Source organism: Lissotriton vulgaris, chromosome 3_1, assembly GCF_964263255.1.
Source record: "Lissotriton vulgaris chromosome 3_1, aLisVul1.2, whole genome shotgun sequence".
Lineage (NCBI taxonomy): Eukaryota > Metazoa > Chordata > Amphibia > Caudata > Salamandridae > Lissotriton > Lissotriton vulgaris.
In genome coordinates, this window is record NC_141689.1 from 391,870,694 (window position 1) to 391,891,359 (window position 20,666).

The 20,666-nt window shown below is 44.5% G+C and overlaps 1 protein-coding gene across 2 annotated transcripts in view; it reads left to right on the forward strand.

The window, feature by feature from the left end:
* The window catches only part of PARP8 (poly(ADP-ribose) polymerase family member 8), a 670,996-nt gene that overhangs the window by 376,395 nt on the left and 273,935 nt on the right, over positions 1-20,666 (forward strand). For both annotated transcript variants that reach the window (XM_086960612.1, XM_086960613.1), the window contains one exon: positions 14,472-14,532. In XM_086960612.1, the coding sequence (XP_086816738.1) occupies positions 14,472-14,532 (61 nt within the window). The remainder of the gene's footprint in view (positions 1-14,471; positions 14,533-20,666) is intronic.

Consider the following 20,666-nt stretch of genomic DNA (forward strand, 5'->3'; position numbering starts at 1 on the left):
TATATATATATATATATATATATATATACATAGTCGGATGGGCATTTGTCCGTGAATGTAATTAAAATCTTTACTCTGCCACCTATTTGAGGTTTTGGATCTGCTTTTGTAAGAATCCTTTCGCTGCTGTTACGAGGTTTGGAGGTCTGCACCTGGTGTTCCGGTCATCCATTGACGCGAGCAGGAACATTTTCTTCATATATATAGGCTCCCGCATCATCAAGGGCTCAAGTCCCACTGGTTTCCGCCTTCGTGGAAGACTTTTTGCTATCCTGGTTACAGGATTGACTTGAACCTGCCTACTCGCACTGGAGAAGAAGGGGCGGAGTAGGTGTCTTTGACATCACGCAGGGCAAGGCAACATTGTTTTCAAGTCCCCGCTACAGAGTATCCTGTGTTGTGATAGGAGATGCGGTTGGGGACTCGAGGAAGGGGCTTGTTTCGAAATTGCCGGACTTTGGGGTTTCAGGCGGTGCTGCTCCCCCCGTCGCATTGCCTTCCAGCAGTTTCCTGTGCATGCTGGTACCTGTAGGTGCTGGAAGAGAGGCGTCCTGCAGGGGGCTAAGGCGATTGGTACTGACTAGCATGGGCGGCACAGTAGTTCACGAAGCAGGTTGTGGGAAGATATTTAAATCGGCATACTCACCTGCTTTCTGTTCGTCACACCCACGGCGCTGAGGAAGGCTGATATGATGCCGAAATACATTCGCCACTGCGGGTGTATGTGAACTTCTTTGCCGGTTTTGGAGAAATAAAGCTGCTTTCTACATTTCCCCTGGTGTGGCCTTTTCTTCCTTGGAAGAGTGTTCTGGACATTATCATTGCGCGATTTCCAGTGTCGCGCTCTTAAAGGCTCCTGCATCATCAAGGGCTCAAGTCCCACTGGTTTCTGCCTTCGTGGAAGACTTTTTGCTATCCTGGTTACAGGATTGACTTGAACCTGCCTACTCACACTGGAGAAGAAGGGGCGGAGTAGGTGTCTTTGACATCACGCAGGGCAAGGCAACATTGTTTCCAAGTCCCCGCTGCAGAGTATCCTGTGTTGTGATAGGAGATGCGGTTGGGGACTCGAGGAAGGGGCTTGTTTCGAAATTGCCGGACTTTGGGGTTTCAGGCGGTGCTGCTCCCCCCGTCGCATTGCCTTCCAGCAGTTTCCTGTGCATGCTGGTACCTGTAGGCGCTGGAAGAGAGGCATCCTGCAGGGGGCTAAGGCGATTGGTACTGACTAGCATGGGCGGAGCAGTAGTTCACGAAGCAGGTTGTGGGAAGATATTTGAATCGGCATACTCACCTGCTTCCTGTTCGTCACACCCACGGCGCTGAGGAAGGCTGATATGATGCCGAAATGCATTCGCCACTGCGGGTGTATGTGAACTTCTTTGCCGGTTTTGGAGAAACTGGTGTGGCCTTTTCTTCCTTGGAAGAGTGTTCTGGACATATATATATATATATATCGCTGCACGCTTTCTGTGTCCAATTGCGGTGTCAGAAAAAGATTGGCCGGGACTCTGGTATCCGTTTCACAAATTTTATTCACCAAACCCCCCTCACCCCTTACAGACGCGTTTCGCCTTTACAGGCTTCGTCAGTGTAACGTTAGTGTGAGATTAAAATCACCATTTTAAAGCCATTGGTCAGCTATACACTTCATGGACATAAAAGAAGGACATATCTTGTACAGCATTTTAGTGGCCATCTTATAATGTGCAAATTGCATTACATCTCAGGCTGTGCAATGGTGATTAACGTGAAAGTGCATTGTGCTCATTAAAAACAAGAAACGTTATAAAACAGACAATTTTTTTCTTTCATAATTTCATTTTTCACAGTAAGAATAAATGGGTCAACAATTGAGATATTTACAACCATTCTTTTCTCAATGTGTCCGTTTTAGGTTATTTAGCCCTGAATGGGCGATTTTTACAACAGTGCAAAAAAGAGACTTTTAAGGCATGACAGATTGTTGGGAAAGTAGGGATGTTCTCCAGTTCTGTTTCATTATCTACTATAATTCCCAAATCATTGTGACACTCTACTAGTTATAAATGAACCCACAGTTCTTCATTATTATTTAAACCCCAAGGAGTTGTAGTTTTAAGACTAATGATGTGCTTAGACTCCAGGATACGTAGAGACTTGTCCCTGTCCCCTCCCCGTTCTAATTTGGGGGCCTGATCAATGCAATAGAAACTTAGTTTCTCCCACTTGCTCTGATGGTGTTGTGCAAAGTGGCGGGCAACTGGATATGATTTGTCGTTGTTTGTGACTGCCCGCATATGTTCAAGGATCCTAAGTTTCACTGGTTTAATAGTGCTGCCAATGTATCGCAGCTTGCAAGGACAGGTGAGACAGTACACAGTGTACTCTGAGTTGCAATTAAGCAACTGCTTAATTTTTATATTGGGTTTGTTATCGCCTGTGCGATTTGGGTATTCAGATATTTTGCCACTAAATCTGCATGCCTTACATTTGAGACAGGGGAAGAAACCAACCAATTTCGATATTTTGATGGGTTGTGCCAATGATCTAAAATGGCTGTGGACCAAATGATCTGCCAGAGATGGACATTTTTATAGGTGATTAGAGGCTTTTTTGGCAGATTTTTCTTGAGGACTTTGTCAGCAGTGAGTATGTGCCAGTGTTTTTGGAAGATATTTACTATTTCACCTGATTTGGTGTTAAATTCCGTTATCATACAGACCTCATCAGGTGCCTCTGTCTTCAGTTTGGGAACAAGGAGATCCCTCCTGTTTGTCCCAGAGGCTACAGAGTATCCTGTGTTGTGATAGGAGATGCGGTTGGGGACTCGAGGAAGGGGCTTGTTTCGAAAGTGCCGGACTTTGGGGTTTCAGGCGGTGCTGCTCCCCCCGTCGCATTGCCTTCCAGCAGTTTCCTGTGCATGCTGGTACCTGTAGGCGCTAGAAGAGAGGCGTCCTGCAGGGGGCTAAGGCGATTGGTACTGACTAGCATGGGCGGAGCAGTAGTTCACGAAGCAGGTTGTGGGAAGATATTTAAATCGGCATACTCACCTGCTTCCTGTTCGTCACACCCACGGCGCTGAGGAAGGCTGATATGATGCCGAAATGCATTCGCCACTGCGGGTGTATGTGAACTTCTTTGCCGGTTTTGGAGAAACTGGTGTGGCCTTTTCTTCCTTGGAAGAGTGTTCTGGACATATATACATATATATATATATATATATATATATATATATATATATATATATATATATATATATATATATATATATATATATTACCTACTGGCGGTCGCCAGTAGGTATATATAGTTAGGATTTTTTCCCTATGGGATTTCTGAAAATTCTATGTCTAATAACTTTGGCGTTTGTGGACGGAATCGGCTGAAATTTTCAGGAAAATGGCACATTTTGTTTCTGAGCAGCTCCTGGAAATTTGGGGGGGTTTCGTCAAGGGGGGGCTGAGAAAAAAGGGGGGTCCCAAAACGCGTTTTTAACATTGAGTTTTCCATAGGGCGGTTGGACTCACTTTTAGCTCGAACGGCTGAATGGATTTGCACGAAACTTGGCAAAATTGTAGGGACTGTTAGCCCGATGTGCCTTTGCTAGGTCTCAATATATGTGCTTCAGTGGATTTTGAGAAATTAACGTTTAAATCAAGATATATATCTGTAACAGCGCTCCGGGCAGCGATCCGGTTCGCGTACTTTTCGCTTATCGGAACTTTGCGAAGCGAAGCTGATTGGCTCTCCGGTGTCTGTCAACATTCTAAACAGTCCGGTGCGGCCGCCATCTTGTCTCTCGGTAGGATCGAGAGACAAGAGGAGGCCAAAACAAAGGAGGAAATGAAGGAAAGGGGGCAAGGTAGACCCCTTCTGACCCCCTAGGATTGATGAGGGGATATTATAGAGCCACGCTGGGCCCAAAAAAAAAAAAAATAAATCTGTTTTTTTCGCCGTAGAGACGCGTCTTAGTACGCGAACAGGGCAGCTAACCGGGAAGCTAACCGGCAGTGTAACGGGAGTCTGACGAGTAGCTGATTGGCTGTCAACATTGTAAACAGTTCGGAGCGGCCGCCATCTTGTCTCTCGGTAGGATCGAGAGACAAGAGGAGGCCAAAACAAAGGGGGAAATGAAGGAAAGGGGCAAGGTAGACCCCTTCTGACCCCCTAGGATTGATGAGGGGATATTATAGAGCCACGCTGGGCCCAAAAAAAAAAAATCCGATTTTTTCGCCGTGGAGACGCGTCTTGGTACGCGAACCGGGCAGCTAACCGGCAGTGTAACGGGAGTCTGAGGAGAAGCTGATTGGCTGTTATCATTGTAAACAGTCTGGAGCGGCCGCCATCTTGTCTCTCTGTGGGATCGAGAGATAAGAGGTGGAAAAAAGGTGTAAATGAATGAAAGGGGTAAGGCAGACCCCTCCTGAACCCCTAGGATTGATGAGGGGGCTATTAAAGTTCCCTGGGGGGTGAAAAAAAAAATTCGATTTTTCGCGGTAAAGGTGCTTCCTGGTACGTTAACCGGGCAGCTAACCGGCAGCGTAACGGGAGTCCGACATATTGTGTTTTTTGAACGTTTGTGATATGTGCACGTGTGGATTTTGTCTAATTAAGGTTAAAAATATATATATATATCTTTAAGCGTGTTTTGGCGCGCTTACGTTTTGGGTTTGGTTTGCGCTGCAGAGACGATACGTCACGGTTATGCGATGCATCATGAGGCGTCTCACGGGCTACGTGATACGTCACTTAATAAAGAATATATTTTACAGCTATAGATATTAGCTTTTAAAAAACCAATGAAATTCACAGAAAAAACCATAGGTTATAGACCATATATAGTTAGAAATTTGCATTTACAAAACCTTGAAAATTCACTGAAAAAACCATAGGTTATAGACCATATATAGTTAGGGATTAGCATTTAAAAAACCTTATTTTATTTGCACAAAACCATTGAAATTCCATATATAGTTAGTTGCACTAACTATATATCGCGGACCCGCAATCCACTGCTAATGATGTCACATATTACATCATTCATGACATGGTCAGTGACATCACTGATGACATCACTGATGACATCTCAAATGACATCACTGATGACATCACTGATGACATCTCAAATGACATCACTGATGACATCACTGACATCTCATTTGACATTACTGATTACATCACTGATGATATCATTTATGTGATAATACATCTTCAGACTCTAATATAACCTTAGATACACTCAGTGTAAACAGGCACTCACAGACTGTCACACATCCATGGAGTTACTCACACACCTAGTCAGTCATGCAAAGAATCAATCACACCTCCATTTCCTCAACTATACAGTTATACACACCTTACTTATTCAAACATATACTAACACATATTTACTCTCTTATACAATCCTTGATACAAGTTCACAATGATTCATACAGCCACTCTCACATTCACTGGCTCCTATGTTCAGTTATTTATATATGTCAACTCTCACATGGAGTGTGTTTTACATATGTACTTACTTTGACATGTAGAACTGAGATATCCATTCACTCACCAATATACTCATGCACACAGTCAACTGTCCATACAGCTGTTTCTACATGCACTTTTGAAGCCATACACCTAGGGAATCAACTGCTCACACATCTATGCACAGAGTTATACACCTCCCAGCCACCCACACACATACTCAGTCTCCCATACAAATACTTGGGCAACCATTCAATAACCCATATAGTTACTGATATAGCTACTGATTTAAACATGCAGCAGTTTACAGAAGAACATAAATAATGATTGCCAAATTAAGACACTTTAATCACTAACCCATGCACTCAGTGAGACACATTTAATCATTCTCTCATACAGTCAGTCATGCACCTACTAAATCCTTCATCCAGACACTTATACATCCACTCATTCTTCAATATGTAAGACATATTTTAACTTTACAGAAACATACAGTCACTGGGTGTTGTCATCAGTGATGTCATTTGAGATGTCATCAGTGATGCCATCAGTGATGTCACTGACCATGTCATGAATGATGTAATATGTGACATCATTAGCAGTGGATTGCGGGTCCGCGATATATAGTTAGTGCAACTAACTATATATGGAATTTCAATGGTTTTGTGCAAATAAAATAAGGTTTTTTAAATGCTAATCCCTAACTATATATGGTCTATAACCTATGGTTTTTTCAGTGAATTTTCAAGGTTTTGTAAATGCAAATTTCTAACTATATATGGTCTATAACCTATGGTTTTTTCTGTGAATATATATATATATATAACCTACTGACGGTATATAGAGTTAGGATTTTTTCTCTATGGGACTTTTGAAAATTCTATGTCTAATAACTTTGGCGTTTGTGGACGGAATCGTCTGAAATTTTCAGGAAAATGGCACATTTTGTTTTTGAGCAGCCCCTGAAAATTTGGGGGGGTTTTGTCAAGGGGGGGCCGAGAAAAAAGGGGGGTCACAAAACGCGTTTTCAACATTGAGTTTTCCATTGGGCGTTTGGCCTCACTTTTAGCTCGAACGGCTGAATGGATTTGCACGAAACTTGGCAAAATTGTAGGGACTGTTAGCCTGATGTGCCTTTGCTGGGTCTCAATATATGTGCTCCAGTAGATTTTGAGAAATTACCGTTTTAAAAAACAGATATATCTGTGACAGCGTCCCGGATAGCGCTCCGGTTCGCGAACTTTTCGCGTAACGGAACTTTGCAAAGCGAAGCTGATTGGCTCTCCGGTGTCTGTCAACATTCTAAACAGTCTGGAGCGGCCGCCATCTTGTCTCTTGGTAGGATCGAGAGACAAGAAGAGGAGAAAAAAACGAAGGGGGAATTTAATGAAAGGGGGCAAGGTAGACCCTTCTTGACCCCCTAGGAATGATGTTGGGGTTATTAAAGGGTCCCATGGGGCAAATAAAAAAATATTATTTTTTTGCGGTAGAAGCGCTTTCCGGTTCGCGAACCGGGTAGCGAAACGGGAATTCGCCATTTTGTGTTTCGTTTTAATTAAATTACAAGATGGAGGAAAAACAATGTGAGAAATGTGTATAAGGGGGTACGGGAGACGTATCCTGACCCCCTATGTTTTCTGAGGGTGGCTGAGGATGCTCATATATGTTGATACTTGTCTTCCAGCGGCTGCGCGTGAGCGTTTTTTTTTTGCTGCGTGACGTCTGTTAACGTTCGATTCGAAGGAAATCAGGAAGTGTTGACTGCCATTTTGACACTGCGAGTAAATATATTGTTAAAATAATTGTTATAAATTAATTCGTATTGATAAACATTGTCTGCGCCATCTTGCTTTTTTTCCAATGCCACACTTTTGTCGTGCACGGCAGCCATTTTAGATGCCTTGACCAGACCCACTCTCTGCACGCCGCCGATCCTCAGCATGGCTTCCCACCCCCGCAAGCATCTCCCCCACGCACTGGTCACCCCCGCTCTCTGTCTTATGCATGGGCCATAAACCTCCCCCCATCTGCGCTGCTCTTCCCTGAGAATCACACCCTGTGCCCGCCCGACACCTCCCTTTCACCCTATTCACTACCGCACCCTCTGACATTCCTCTTCCTTTGTGTCTGATTGTCCAGGCCGGTCCCAGGCTATCACCTAGCCCTGCGGATGTAGTTTATGGCCTCAACTGTAAAGAATCACCCCTCTTCAAAGGAGTTACAGTAGATCAAGGCACCCACCCGATGAGATCCGTCACACCACACGCGTTCCTACTATCTGATAACGATCCTGTATTGTGATTGGGGAGGGGATTCTCACTGTGAGGGTGTGTGGGACCGAGCCTGAAGCGGAAGATTCCAGGGATGCCTTTTTGTACATCAAAGTCTTCACAATTATGTGTCACATTAAAAATATATAGCACTCCAACAAAGTAGTAGGATTATAACACTTTAATAACTTATAAATATATACAACGCACCAAAAACAGTAAACACGTTAAAAAAAATTTTTTTGAACAGAAGCAACAATGGTCAGTAGCGGTCTGTTGTGCGAATAGTCCCAGGTGGAGGCTCGTCTGCTGTAGTGGGGCGCCCCTTTACCGTTTCAGTTGCCATTCAGCGGTTTTCCGCCCGCTTTTGCTGCACTGTGTCTCATCCGCCATTCAGCTGTTTAACGCCCGCTCTTGCGGCTACAGCGTCTCGCTCACCATCTAGTTGAATTGCGCCCACTCTTGCGGTGCAGCGATAGGCGGCTGCCACAGGACTCTTAAAATGGCGGCGGCTCTTCGGATTTGGGCCTGGTCCACTAAAATGGCCCTGGGACACCTTGGAACTCGGACGCTTGTCTGCTAGGGCTTGGGGCCCATTCTCGAAAGCGTCCCCTCAGCCTTGAAGATTCTACAAAAGTCTTGGGGGCCCCCGACTCCCGCAGGCTGCCGGTGGGGAGCGGCTGCCATGATTGCTTGCGGAATGGCCACGACGGAGCTACGAGATGGTGGTGCTCTCATGCTGACGCCAGCTTCAGTCTGAAACATCCAGAAACACTGTAGACTATCAATTCGATGAGTTCCGGTGGAGCCCCAAAGTGACCCGTTAGGGAAGAACTTGCCTTCCCCTTTTTTGAGTGATGGTTCTTGTTGCCTGTCCCCTCTGTTGTCATCTAACGGAACCTTTTTGGATTGCCGAGTGAAAAAAAAAATGGTGGGGCTTTCATCGTTTGGGAAAAAAAAATGTTTTAATCGAATGAAAAGTGTTATTTTTAGGTCATATGATCAAGCATTTCATCATTAGGAAACCAAAAGTAAAATGAACCAATGAAAAGTTTTATAAACAAGTCACATGACCTGTTATGCGGCTTTGGGCTATAAAAAGCCTACAAAATCCGTTGGCCTGTGAGGCGCCGTCAGTAGCGGACCGATGTGCGAATAGGCCAGCACAACACGCCGAGATCCGGATGGCACCGAGGTGGTGTCCAGCAAGTTGCCGCACTGGTGTGGCCATCCTACAATGCTGCGCCGAAAGACGGCGTGTCAAGCTGAGTTGCGGTTACTTTTGCTGCTACAGTACGCCGAAGGCAGCACAACGCGCCGCGATCCGGATGGCACCGAGGTGGTGTCCAGCAAGTTTCACTGGTGTGGCCATCCTACAATGCTGCGCGAAAGACGGCGTGGGGTGCCGGGGGGGGGGGGGAGAGGAGGCGTAAACGGACCTCTTCCGCCTCCCCAGGTGAAGGCACCTCATCTGCAGTTGGGCGCCTCTTAGCGTTTCACTTGCCTTCCAGCAGAGTTCTGCCCGCTCTTGCGGCACAGTGCCTCACCCTCCATCCAGCTGAGTTCCGCCCGCTCTTGCGGTACAGCGTCTCGCCGCCATCCAGCTGAGTTTCTCCCGCTCTTGCGGTACAGTGACTCGAACGCGCCGAGATCCGGATGGCACCGAGGTGGTGTCCAGCAAGTTTCACTGGTGTGGCCATCCTACAATGCTGCGCCGAAAGATGGCGTGGGGTGTCCGGGGGGGGGGGGGGAGGCAGCGCAAACGGGCCTCTCCCTCCTCCCCAGGTGGAGGCACCTCATCTGCAGTGGGGCGCCTCTTAGCGTTTCACTTGCCTTCCAGCTGAGTTCCCCCGCTTTTGCGGTACAGTGACTCAGCCGCCATCTAGCTGAATTGCGGCTACTCTTGTGGTGCAGCGATAGCCGGCTGCAACAGGACTCTCAAAATGGTGGCCAGCTCTTTGGATTTGGGCCTGGTCCACTAAAATGGCTCTGGGACACCTTGGAACTCGGACGCTTGCCTGCTAGGGCATGGGCCCCATTCACGAAAGCGTCCCCTCTTTTGACTGATTGTTCTTGTTGCCTATTTCTTCTGTTGTCATTTAACGGAACCTTTTTGGACTGCCGAAAAGGGTTCTGGTCCGACCGCTGGTTGGTGGAGACATTTTGACCATATCCTGGACCTGCCCGGCCTCGCCCAAAATGGCGCCGGTATAAATGGGACTCGTAACTCCTTGTTGTGTACTGGTTGCCCAACCTTGATATCACGAGATACGTATGCAGTTTTGAAGCACATGGCGGGCGGGGCCGAGAATTGATTGAACATTTGGACATCCCTATTGATATTAAGTTCTGATGTGTTATTGATTACTGTACTATTGAAAGTTCGAATTAACGTCACCCATGGTACTTGCCCGCAAATGTATATCTAGATAATTTTATTGTAACTGGCCCTGTCGTACTTTAATTATAAAATGTAGGTCCACCGATTGCTTGAATGTTAGACACCTTGGTTCTTGCAACCTAATGGGTCGCCCGTTACGTTCTTCTACAGTGTAAATGTCCCCTCATCATATACGATTTCAGTTTGCTCCGTGGCCGGCCCACGTGGTTATAGGCCCGTATTTGTATACTGACATTTTCACAATAAAGGCTTTTAAAACAAAACATGGTAGTAGTACCTACATTGGTAAAGTTTTGAATAATAGCCACTGTTTTCGAATCAGTAAAAGGCAAGTGAAATAAAGCAGTCCAATTACATGACGGTTAAAAGGTATAATACGCAGGAACGCAGTAAAGATAAATGGTCAAGGGCTGTTGTGTTTTCTACTCCTGCAACATAAAGTGATTGATAAGAATCTGATATTCATGCCTATCAGCGACTAAGACAGCAGGCCGAGCCTCTTTTGCTCAACGGCTCCCTCATGGGACGAAGAAATGCCCTTTTTCTCGAAAAAGGAATATTTTACTTGCAGGACAGTTGTAAATTTCCCGGGAAAATACATTAGACTGGAACATTGTTAGTGATAAACTGTAAATGCATCTGGGTCCTTTGCTTTACAAGTCAGAGTGAGAAAAAAAAGGTGGGGCTTTCATCATTTGGGAAATTTTTTTTTCGAAAGCAATGAAATGCGTTATTTTTAGGTCATATGACCAAGCCTTTCATCATTAGAATAACAAAAGTAAAATGAACCAATGAAAAGTTTTATTAACAAGTCACATGACCTGTTATGCTTATGTTACGCGCTGCGCGCCGCGCTTTGGATCGTTTCCGGGAAGCTGCGCCTTGCGCACCGGAGCACTTCCGGGTGCGCTAACGCGGCGCGTCATATGACGCATTACGCGACAACGCAGGTCCAGAATATAGTCAAAATGTCTCCACCAACCAGCGGTCGGAACACAACCCCTTTCAGCAGTCCAAAAAGTTCTGTTAAATGACAAGAGAAGGGACAGGCAACAAGAACCATCAGTCAAAGAGGGGAGGGCAAGTTCTTCTCTACCGGGTCACGTTGGGGCTCCACCGGAACTGATCGAATTGGTAGTCTACAGTGTTTCTCGATGTTTCAGACTGAAGCTGGCGTCAACATGAGAGCACCACCATCTCGTGGCTACGTTGTGGCCATTCCGCGAGCAATCATGGCAGTCGCTCCCCACCGGAAGTCTACGGGAGTCGGGGGTCCCGGTGACTGTTGTAGAATCTTCAAGGCTGAGGGGACTCTTTTGGGAATGGGGCCCATGCCCTAGCAGTCAAGCGTCCGAGTTCCACGGTTGCCCAGAGCCATCTTTGCAGGCCAGGCCCAAGTCTGTGGAGCCGACCGCCATTTCGTGAGCTCCGTAGCAGCCGCCTGTCACTGTACCGCAAGATTGGGTGCAATTCCGTTGGATGGCGGGTGAGACGTTGTAATAGCAAGAGCAAGCGCAATTCAGCTGGCCGAGCGAGGCACTGTGTCGCAAGAGCGGGCGCAAGTCAGCTGGTCGAGTGAAGCGCTGGGGTGTAGCTGAGAAACCTCCACCTGGGGAGGTGGGGGAGGCTCGTTCGCGCCGCCTCTCCTTTCTACTGCACCCCACGCCGTCTCCTGGCGCAGGTATATGTGATGGTCGGACCAGGGCACCGCAGGACGTGTCTTCAGGTCAAACGGATTGTGGGACAAGGTGTGGAGCAGGCGCAATTATCTCGGGGGCCTCCGTCAAGTGGTTCAGGGAGGCACCGCATCACATTGTTTTCCAATGCAGTCAGGTCCACAATTAGCCCCCATTTACTTTGAGAATAGTGAAGCTGTAGCAGGTGCAAATAAGCTTCAGACAGTGTTACAAGCGTTGCTCCGAACCCTTAACTATGGCACCCAACATCCAGGACTTATGCCATTTGTGCAAGGCAGTGACATCGAAGCATCTCAGGGACCAAGCAACATACCATATCCAGAGTCCTTCCCACAACCTCTGCCTTCCTTCTTACCTAGTTATTGTTCTTTCACTCCCACTCCAGGCTTTTAGTCTGTGGATGGAAAACCATGAACCTACACTCACCTATGAAAATCTTACTATTGATGGTTTATTTTGAGCCCAAAATACAAAGGCTTGTTTGGATCGATGTTGCAGCAGACTGCCATGTAAATAGTTATTTAATAAAACGTTTTAGCCTGTTACTTTGCTGGTGTGTTGTATATATTTATAATATTTGCATAGTGTTTGTCGTTATTTTGGGTGGGGTGGGCGGCGGAGCCGAGCTGTCTTGCAGCTATCATGGTGTCGAGCTCAGTTCCTCTCACTAGTTTCGTATTTGTCATGAGGGGTTGTTCATAATGTTTCTATTTTAGCGAGGTCAAAAAGAGATCCCATTAGTGGCCTACTGATTTTGCTTGATTCCTTTTGTTTTTTTAACAATTTTTCACTATCTGCAAAGACTAAACAGAGTATTGCGACTCTGTGCGTGTTTGTAAATAGAGAATGAACCAAAGAGAACCAATTCCAAAACAATAAATGCTAGGATAACAATCAATCAAATGGAGAGGGAAGCAGGCACGACGGATTACAACGGGGGCAAAGGCCTGTGTTACCTACCCTTCACTATCTGCAAAGAGAGAATACTCCTAAAAGAAAAGAGGAGGAGGGGGAAGGGGGGGCAGCGTTCAAAGCACATCAGCGTGCATAAATACGAAAATGTTTTTACCTACCACGTACTTGACATTTTACAGCTTTTGATATTTGCTATTAAAAAACCATTGAAATTCAATGAAAAAACCATAGGTTATAGACCATATATAGTTAGGAATTAGCATTTACAAAACCTTGAAAATTCACTGGAAAAACCATAGGTTTTAGACCATATATAGTTAGGGATAAGCATTTACAAAACCTTATTTTACTCGCACAAAACCATTGAAATTCGCATATATAGTTAGTTGCACTAACTATATATCGCGCACCCGCAATCCACTGCTGATGATGTCACATATTACATCATTCATGACATGGTCAGTGACATCACTGATGACATCACTGATTACATCGCAAATGACATCACTGATGACATCTCATTTGACATTACTCATCACATCACTGATGATATAATTCATGTGATAATACGATGAACCTCTTCAGATTCTAATATAACCTTAGATACAATCAATGTAAACTCACAGACTGTCACTCATCCATGGAGTTACTCACACACCTAGTCACTCATGCAGAAAATCAATCACACCTCCATTTCCTCAACTATACAGTTATACACACCTTAATTATTCATACATATTCTAACACATATTTACTCTCTTATACAATCCCTGATACAAGTTTACAATGATCCATACATCCACTCACACATTCACTGGCTCTTATGCACAGTAATTTATATATGACAACTCTCACATGTACTGTGTTTTACATATGTACTTACTTTGACATGTAGCACTGAGATATACATTCACTCACCAATACACCCATGCACACAGTCAACAACCCATACAGTTGTTTCCACATGCAGTTTTGAATCCATACATCTAGTGAATCAACTGTTGACACATCTATGCACAGAGTCACACACCTCCCAGCCACCCACACACACACACTCACTCTCCCATACAAATACTTGGGCAACCAATCAATAACCGATATAGTTACTCATCTAGCTACTGATCAACACATGCAGCAGTTTACAGAACAACAGATATAATGATGCACAAATTAAGACAGTTTAGTCACTAACCCATGCACTCAGTGAGACACATTTAATCACTCACTCATACAGTCAGTCATGCACCTACCGAATCCTTCATCCAGACACTTATACATCCACTCATTCTTCAATATGTAAGACATATTTTAACTTTACAGAAACATACAGTCACTGGATGTTGTCATCAGTGATGCCATCAGTGATGTCACTGACCATGTCATGAATGATGTAATATGTGACATCATCAGCAGTGGATTGCGGGTGCGCGATATATAGTTAGTGCAACTAACTATATATGCGAATTTCAATGGTTTTGTGCGAGTAAAATAAGGTTTTGTAAATGCTAATCCCTAACTATATATGGTCTAAAACCTATATATATATATATAGCTAATCCTGTTCAAAAAATCCAAATGACAGGCGCTGGCACTACGGAAATTTGCCACTGTAATTTATTTTCACAAACGAAAGCTTTGACGCGTTTCGGCGGCGAACTGCCTTGCTCATATATTTATATATATTGTGTCTAAGTAATATCCATATTGTAATAACGGAATCTGTCATTGTTTAATTCGTAGGGAATATGGAGCTATTGATGATGTGGATATTGATCTACATGTTGATGTCAGCTTTCTGGATGTAAGTATAAGTAACGCCAAATGCCTTCTTGTTTAATGGAATAAGTTAACATTCACAGTGTCTACAAATTTGTTTAGGCCTAGCTTATTAATTGCTAAAACTAAATATGAAATAGTTTGGCAGAAGTCTCATAAACAATAGCTGATAACACTTCTGCTTTCAGTTTGGAAGGAAACTATCAAAAGTGTTGTAAATATTTGTATATTCATTTGACTCTCATCCAACCTGAAAACGTTTTGTTCTATAATTCTTTCAGATCTGTCTATATCTATAGCTATCTCTCTCTTTCTCTCTCTCTCTCTCTATATATATGTATATTAAAAGGAGGTGCGGGTTTAATTAGGCACACAGAGGTATGTGTCACCAAGGCACCACCTGTAGTCAGGTGCTAAACGGCAGACCGCAAATTTGTTGAGGAGCAAGAGCAGCAACCACTTAGCCCCGATGCCTGGAACTGCGGCAGACTTGGGTGATGTGGCTAGAGGTGCTCGCCGTACTGCCAAGCACTTCACTATAGAGCCAGTCAAGGGTTTGCCCACAGAGCAAAGGACCACGGAGCAGGGCACTGCCTCTGAGCAGTGGGAGCACGGAGAGAGGCACTCATTCCATGAGGTGAATTTGTTTTTTAAAATTAGAACTGTAACTGTGTTTGCCTGCACACAAAGATATCACAAACACTTACCGAGCAGGCTGGGCATTGACGTCAACCAGGATGCCAGTCTGTTGTAAAGCGAGCTGGGTGTTCATTTCCGTCTACACATAGATGGGTGTTCTGCTGTGCAAACTCACGTTAGGCCAGATTGAAAAAGGCCGACAAAGGCTAAAACAGGTCTTGGATAACACAGTTTAACACATTTTATAATTCACAGCCCAAACAGACTGCCAGGACTCTTTTGTTGTTTATCCATATATATGTGTGTGTGTGTGTGTGTATATATATCAAGTCATGGCAACCTCGCCAAGAATACAACAAAAAAAGCAAAAATCAAGGAGTAGAAAGCGCAAGAACAGAAGATGGGCAAACAAAAAACAGCAGACAACAAAAAAACAAACCTAGAGAGCCAACAGGAGACGATGAATGATATCATAGAACAAAAAAACACAATAATTAATCTTTCCGATATGGCTCTTACACCCAAAGAAGAAGAGACACTTACATTAGGTCTATTGTTCTGCAAAAGAACAAACTTTGACTATACACAAACCTGTATAGACCTACACCAATTTATCAGAAAACGTAAACTGCGCAAACATTTCATTAACTTCCAAGAAAAAAATATGAATCGAGACATATATAGGGGAACTTCTAAGACTAAAGGGAATCTGCAACAGTGAAGAGAAGTTCAAAGAGGGAGCGACAGCTATGTTGGAACGTTTGAGGGCCAGAGGCTATAAGGAATCCACCCTTTCAAGAGCTTTAACAAAAGCGCAAGAAAGGTCTAGAGTGTCCCTTCTGTCACCTAAACCCGCAGAGCTTGACAACAGTGATCTAGCGCCTAGGCTCAACATTTCATATAGCCGTCAACAAAGACAAATTAAAGCGATCATCAATAGGCATTGGCCTATTTTAAAAACCGATGGTGTTTTAAATTCTAGAGTACCTGACAAACCTGTTGTTACCTTCAAAAGAGCCTATAGCATGCACAGCAAACTAGTTAGATCTAGCCCAGAGCTAGTCAGTGGCAGTGACTGGCTCACCAAAAAGGGCTTTTTCAAGTGCAGCTCATGCCGTGCTTGCAAATTTGGGCAAAACACCACCCACTACGACAATCCTTTTTCCGGCACCAAGGTGGCCATTAGGGGTAACTTCAATTGCCGCACGGAGTTTGCTGTGTATGTCTTAGCGTGCACCTGTGGCCTGAACTATGTAGGTAGCACCATGTCGCAGGTGCATGTGAGCATATTGCAGCATCTCCGGGCAATAGTCAATCATGACTCCACCTACCCCGTGGCACGTCATTTTGACATGGTTCACGCCAGGGACCTGGCGTTTTTAAAATACTATGTCATAGATGCAGTACCTATCTTGAGACAGGGGGCGATAGGGACAAAATCCTTAGAAGATTAGAGACTCAGCACATTGTGGCGTTAGATAGTAAGCAACCAAATGGACTTAACGCGACTGAGGATCTACATAACTTCCTATAAGTAAGGGTTTTGCTAGGACAGTAAACATCCCCACCTGTATATGTGTCTCCCCCAGCTACATCTAGGAGGGTTTTGCTAGGACAGTAAACATCCCCACCTGTATACATGTCTCCCCCAGCTACATCTAGGAGGGCGAGGCTTTCCTGCTTATTGAATCACCGACTAACTTTGGCTATATATATTAATTTCAGAATGTATCGAAGATTCTGATTTTTGATAGCCCACTGAGCTTTTGTGTCAAACACACACGCCAAACAACGATAATTTGTATATATTTCAGATACACTGACAATGCGTGTGTTTTATCTACACTGCTAATACTTCTTTTTTCCTAGTCTTTTGTTGGGACTGTACATAATATCTTATCATTCCATTTTCCTTTTTGCTATTTTATCATTTTTGTCACCTACACGGGCACAAACTCATAGGAGCTCTTAGTTAGAGGTGATTAAGTCACATTAAGTGTACATATTTAGTCACTTATAGTTTTTGTAAATATTTGTACATAGGTCTTAATATTTATGAAATGTGTAAATTCATGAATTATGAATTTTTAATAAATATTGTAGACATTAGCTCGTGGGCATTACACAATTTAGCTGTCACCTATATGTACCATCTCATGATTTAAGGCTTTTACGTTCAAATTTTGATACTGGATTGCGAATTTGTACAATTTGCACTAGGCACTTTATATCTGTCCTTTGGACTACTGCATTCAGGCAGAGATTTTTCCAGTACCAGTCACTTTTATAGCCCGCATGCCGGGCGTTTCTGCATTCAAGCAGTTGTGATATTCTTATAGGCCTGTATAGAGATTTGTGCAATAACGTCAATTGGGAAAAGGACAATGTTCAAAAATGATATATATACATTTTTGGTTTTTACATTATGACTGATTTCACATGTGTTTATAATATGTATTTTTGTATGTAATGTATTATACACTATATGCGCATATATATTATCTTTTGTATGACACTGCTGTGATTTAGTGATTACACTACATTTTCAGTCGTCTGTATTCCCTATTTTAATGGTTGTACCTATTTCTATTTCTATGCACTCAGTCATGTGATACACAACAGGAGGTGTGGCCCTTAGGAAGGGTCAGGGGAAAAAAAGCATATAAATTTGAAGGCGGACTGTTTCAACGGTGTGTGAACAAGAGTACAACGTACTCGAAGCGCGTCACTTGAAGGGTCTCAAATAAAAATATCATCCTGCCTGTAAAACGTGGGGTCTGCTTTCTTCTTTCGCCGCGCTGCTAGCGGGGAGGTTCGAGGATTTGTGCTACATATATATATATATATATATATATATATACATATAACATATATATGTACAGCGCATTTCCTCTAATTGACCTGGCTGACCTGGATTGCCACCAATGGCAAGGCGACTTGTTCTACCTCAAAGCGGATTGGCTGAGAATAATGTGTCACCGGCATTTGATAAAGACATTGGTTGTCGAAACGCGTCATGCCACACATTGCAGAAATAAATCCCTTTCCCGAAACCCAGCTTTGTCTCTCCGGTTCTTCATTGCAGGAATCGTGGTTTTTTATTCAATTGCGCGCCAGCCCAGGGGCGCACTGGATGAGACCCGTCTCTTCAAGCGGCTAGAGGCACAAGGGCAGCTACGGCACAACTTATAATTATCCAAGGAATTGGAAGCACTCTGGTCCACCGCGCTCCCACACAGCAAGGCATCCGCTGCACCCCAGCGGTCTGTGACTTCACAGAGGAGCCAGGATCACTTGTTTTCTTGGCTGCAGGGTGCGTTGCAGGAGTCACTAGCGGTTGAGGCGTTATGGTGACTCCGGGGAGAGGTGACGGTTTCAGCAGCATCACAGCCATTCCGTTTTGCATGCGTCTACACCCATCCAGCACTCAAGATGAGATACAGTAGTGCCAGGGCGAGCAACTTACCTGACTTTCCTGGAATGATGAATGTTGGGAGTTGTAGTTTGCCGACGCAGCTACAGCGCATTTCCTCTAATTGACCTGGCCCACCTGGATTGCCACCAATGGCAATGCGACTTGTTCTACCTCAAAGCGGATTGGCTGAGAATAATGTGTCACCGGCATTTGATAAAGACATTGGTTGTCGAAACGCGTCATGCCACACATTGCAGAAATAAATCCCTTTCCTGAAACCCAGCTGTGTCTCTCCGGTTCTTCATTGCAGGAATCGTGGTTTTTTATTCAATTGCGCGCCAGCCCTGGGGCGCGCTGGATGAGACCCGCCTCTTCAAGCGGCTAGAGGCACAAGGGCAGCTACGGCACAACTTATAATTATCCAAGGAATTGGAAGCACTCTGGTCCACCGCGCTCCCACACAGCAAGGCATCCGCTGCACCCCAGCGGTCTGTGACTTCACGGAGGAGACAGGATCACTTGTTTTCTTGGCTGCAGGGTGCGTTGCAGGAGTCACTAGCGGTTGAGGCGTTATGGTGACTCCGGGGAGAGGTGACGGTTTCAGCAGCATCACAGCCATTCCGTTTTGCATGCGTCTACACCCATCCAGCACTCAAGATGAGATACAGTAGTGCCAGGGCGAGCAACTTACCTGACTTTCCTGGAATGATGAATGTTGGGAGTTGTAGTTTGCCGACGCAGCTACAGCGCATTTCCTCTAATTGACCTGGCCCACCTGGATTGCCACCAATGGCAATGCGACTTGTTCTACCTCAAAGCGGATTGGCTGAGAATAATGTGTCACCGGCATTTGATAAAGACATTGGTTGTCGAAACGCGTCATGCCACACATTGCAGAAATAAATCCCTTTCCTGAAACCCAGCTGTGTCTCTCCGGTTCTTCATTGCAGGAATCGTGGTTTTTTATTCAATTGCGCGCCAGCCCTGGGGCGCGCTGGATGAGACCCGCCTCTTCAAGCGGCTAGAGGCACAAGGGCAGCTACGGCACAACTTATAATTATCCAAGGAATTGGAAGCACTCTGGTCCACCGCGCTCCCACACAGCAAGGCATCCGCTGCACCCCAGCGGTCTGTGACTTCACGGAGGAGACAGGATCACTTGTTTTCTTGGCTGCAGGGTGCGTTGCAGGAGTCACTAGCGGTTGAGGCGTTCTGGTGACCCAGGAGAGGTGACGGTTTCAGCAGCATCACAGCCATTCCGTTTTGCATGCGTCTACACCCATCCAGCACTCAAGATGAGATACAGTGGTGCCAGGGCGAGCAACTTACCTGACTTTCCTGGAATGATGAATGTTGGGAGTTGTAGTTTGCCGACGCAGCTACAGCGCATTTCCTCTAATTGACCTGGCCCACCTGGATTGCCACCAATGGCAAGGCGACTTGTTGTACCTCAAAGCGGATTGGCTGAGAATAATGTGTCACCGGCATTTGATAAAGACATTGGTTGTCGAAACGCGTCATGCCACACATTGCAGAAATAAATCCCTTTCCTGAAACCCAGCTGTGTCTCTCTGGTTCTTCATTGCAGGAATCGTGTTTTTTTATGTATATATATATATATATATATATATATATATATATATATATATATATATATATTCACAGAAAAAACCATAGGTTATAGTCCATATATAGTTAGGAATTTGCATTTACAAAACCTTGAAAATTCAATGAAAAAACCATTGGTTATAGAACATATATAGTTAGGAATTTGCATTTACAAAACCTTATTTTACTCGCATAAAACCATTGAAATTCCATATATAGTTAGATGCGCTAACTATATATTGCGCACCCGCAATCCACTGCTGATGATGTCACATATTACATCATTCATGACATGGTCAGTGACATCACTGATGACATCACTGATGACATCTCAAATGACATCACTGATGACATCACTGATGACATCACTGATGACAACACCCAGTGACTGTATGTTTCTGTAAAGTTAAAATATGTCTTACATATTGAAGAATGAGTGGATGTATAAGTGTCTGGATGAAGGATTTAGTAGGTGCATGACTGACTGTATGAGAGAA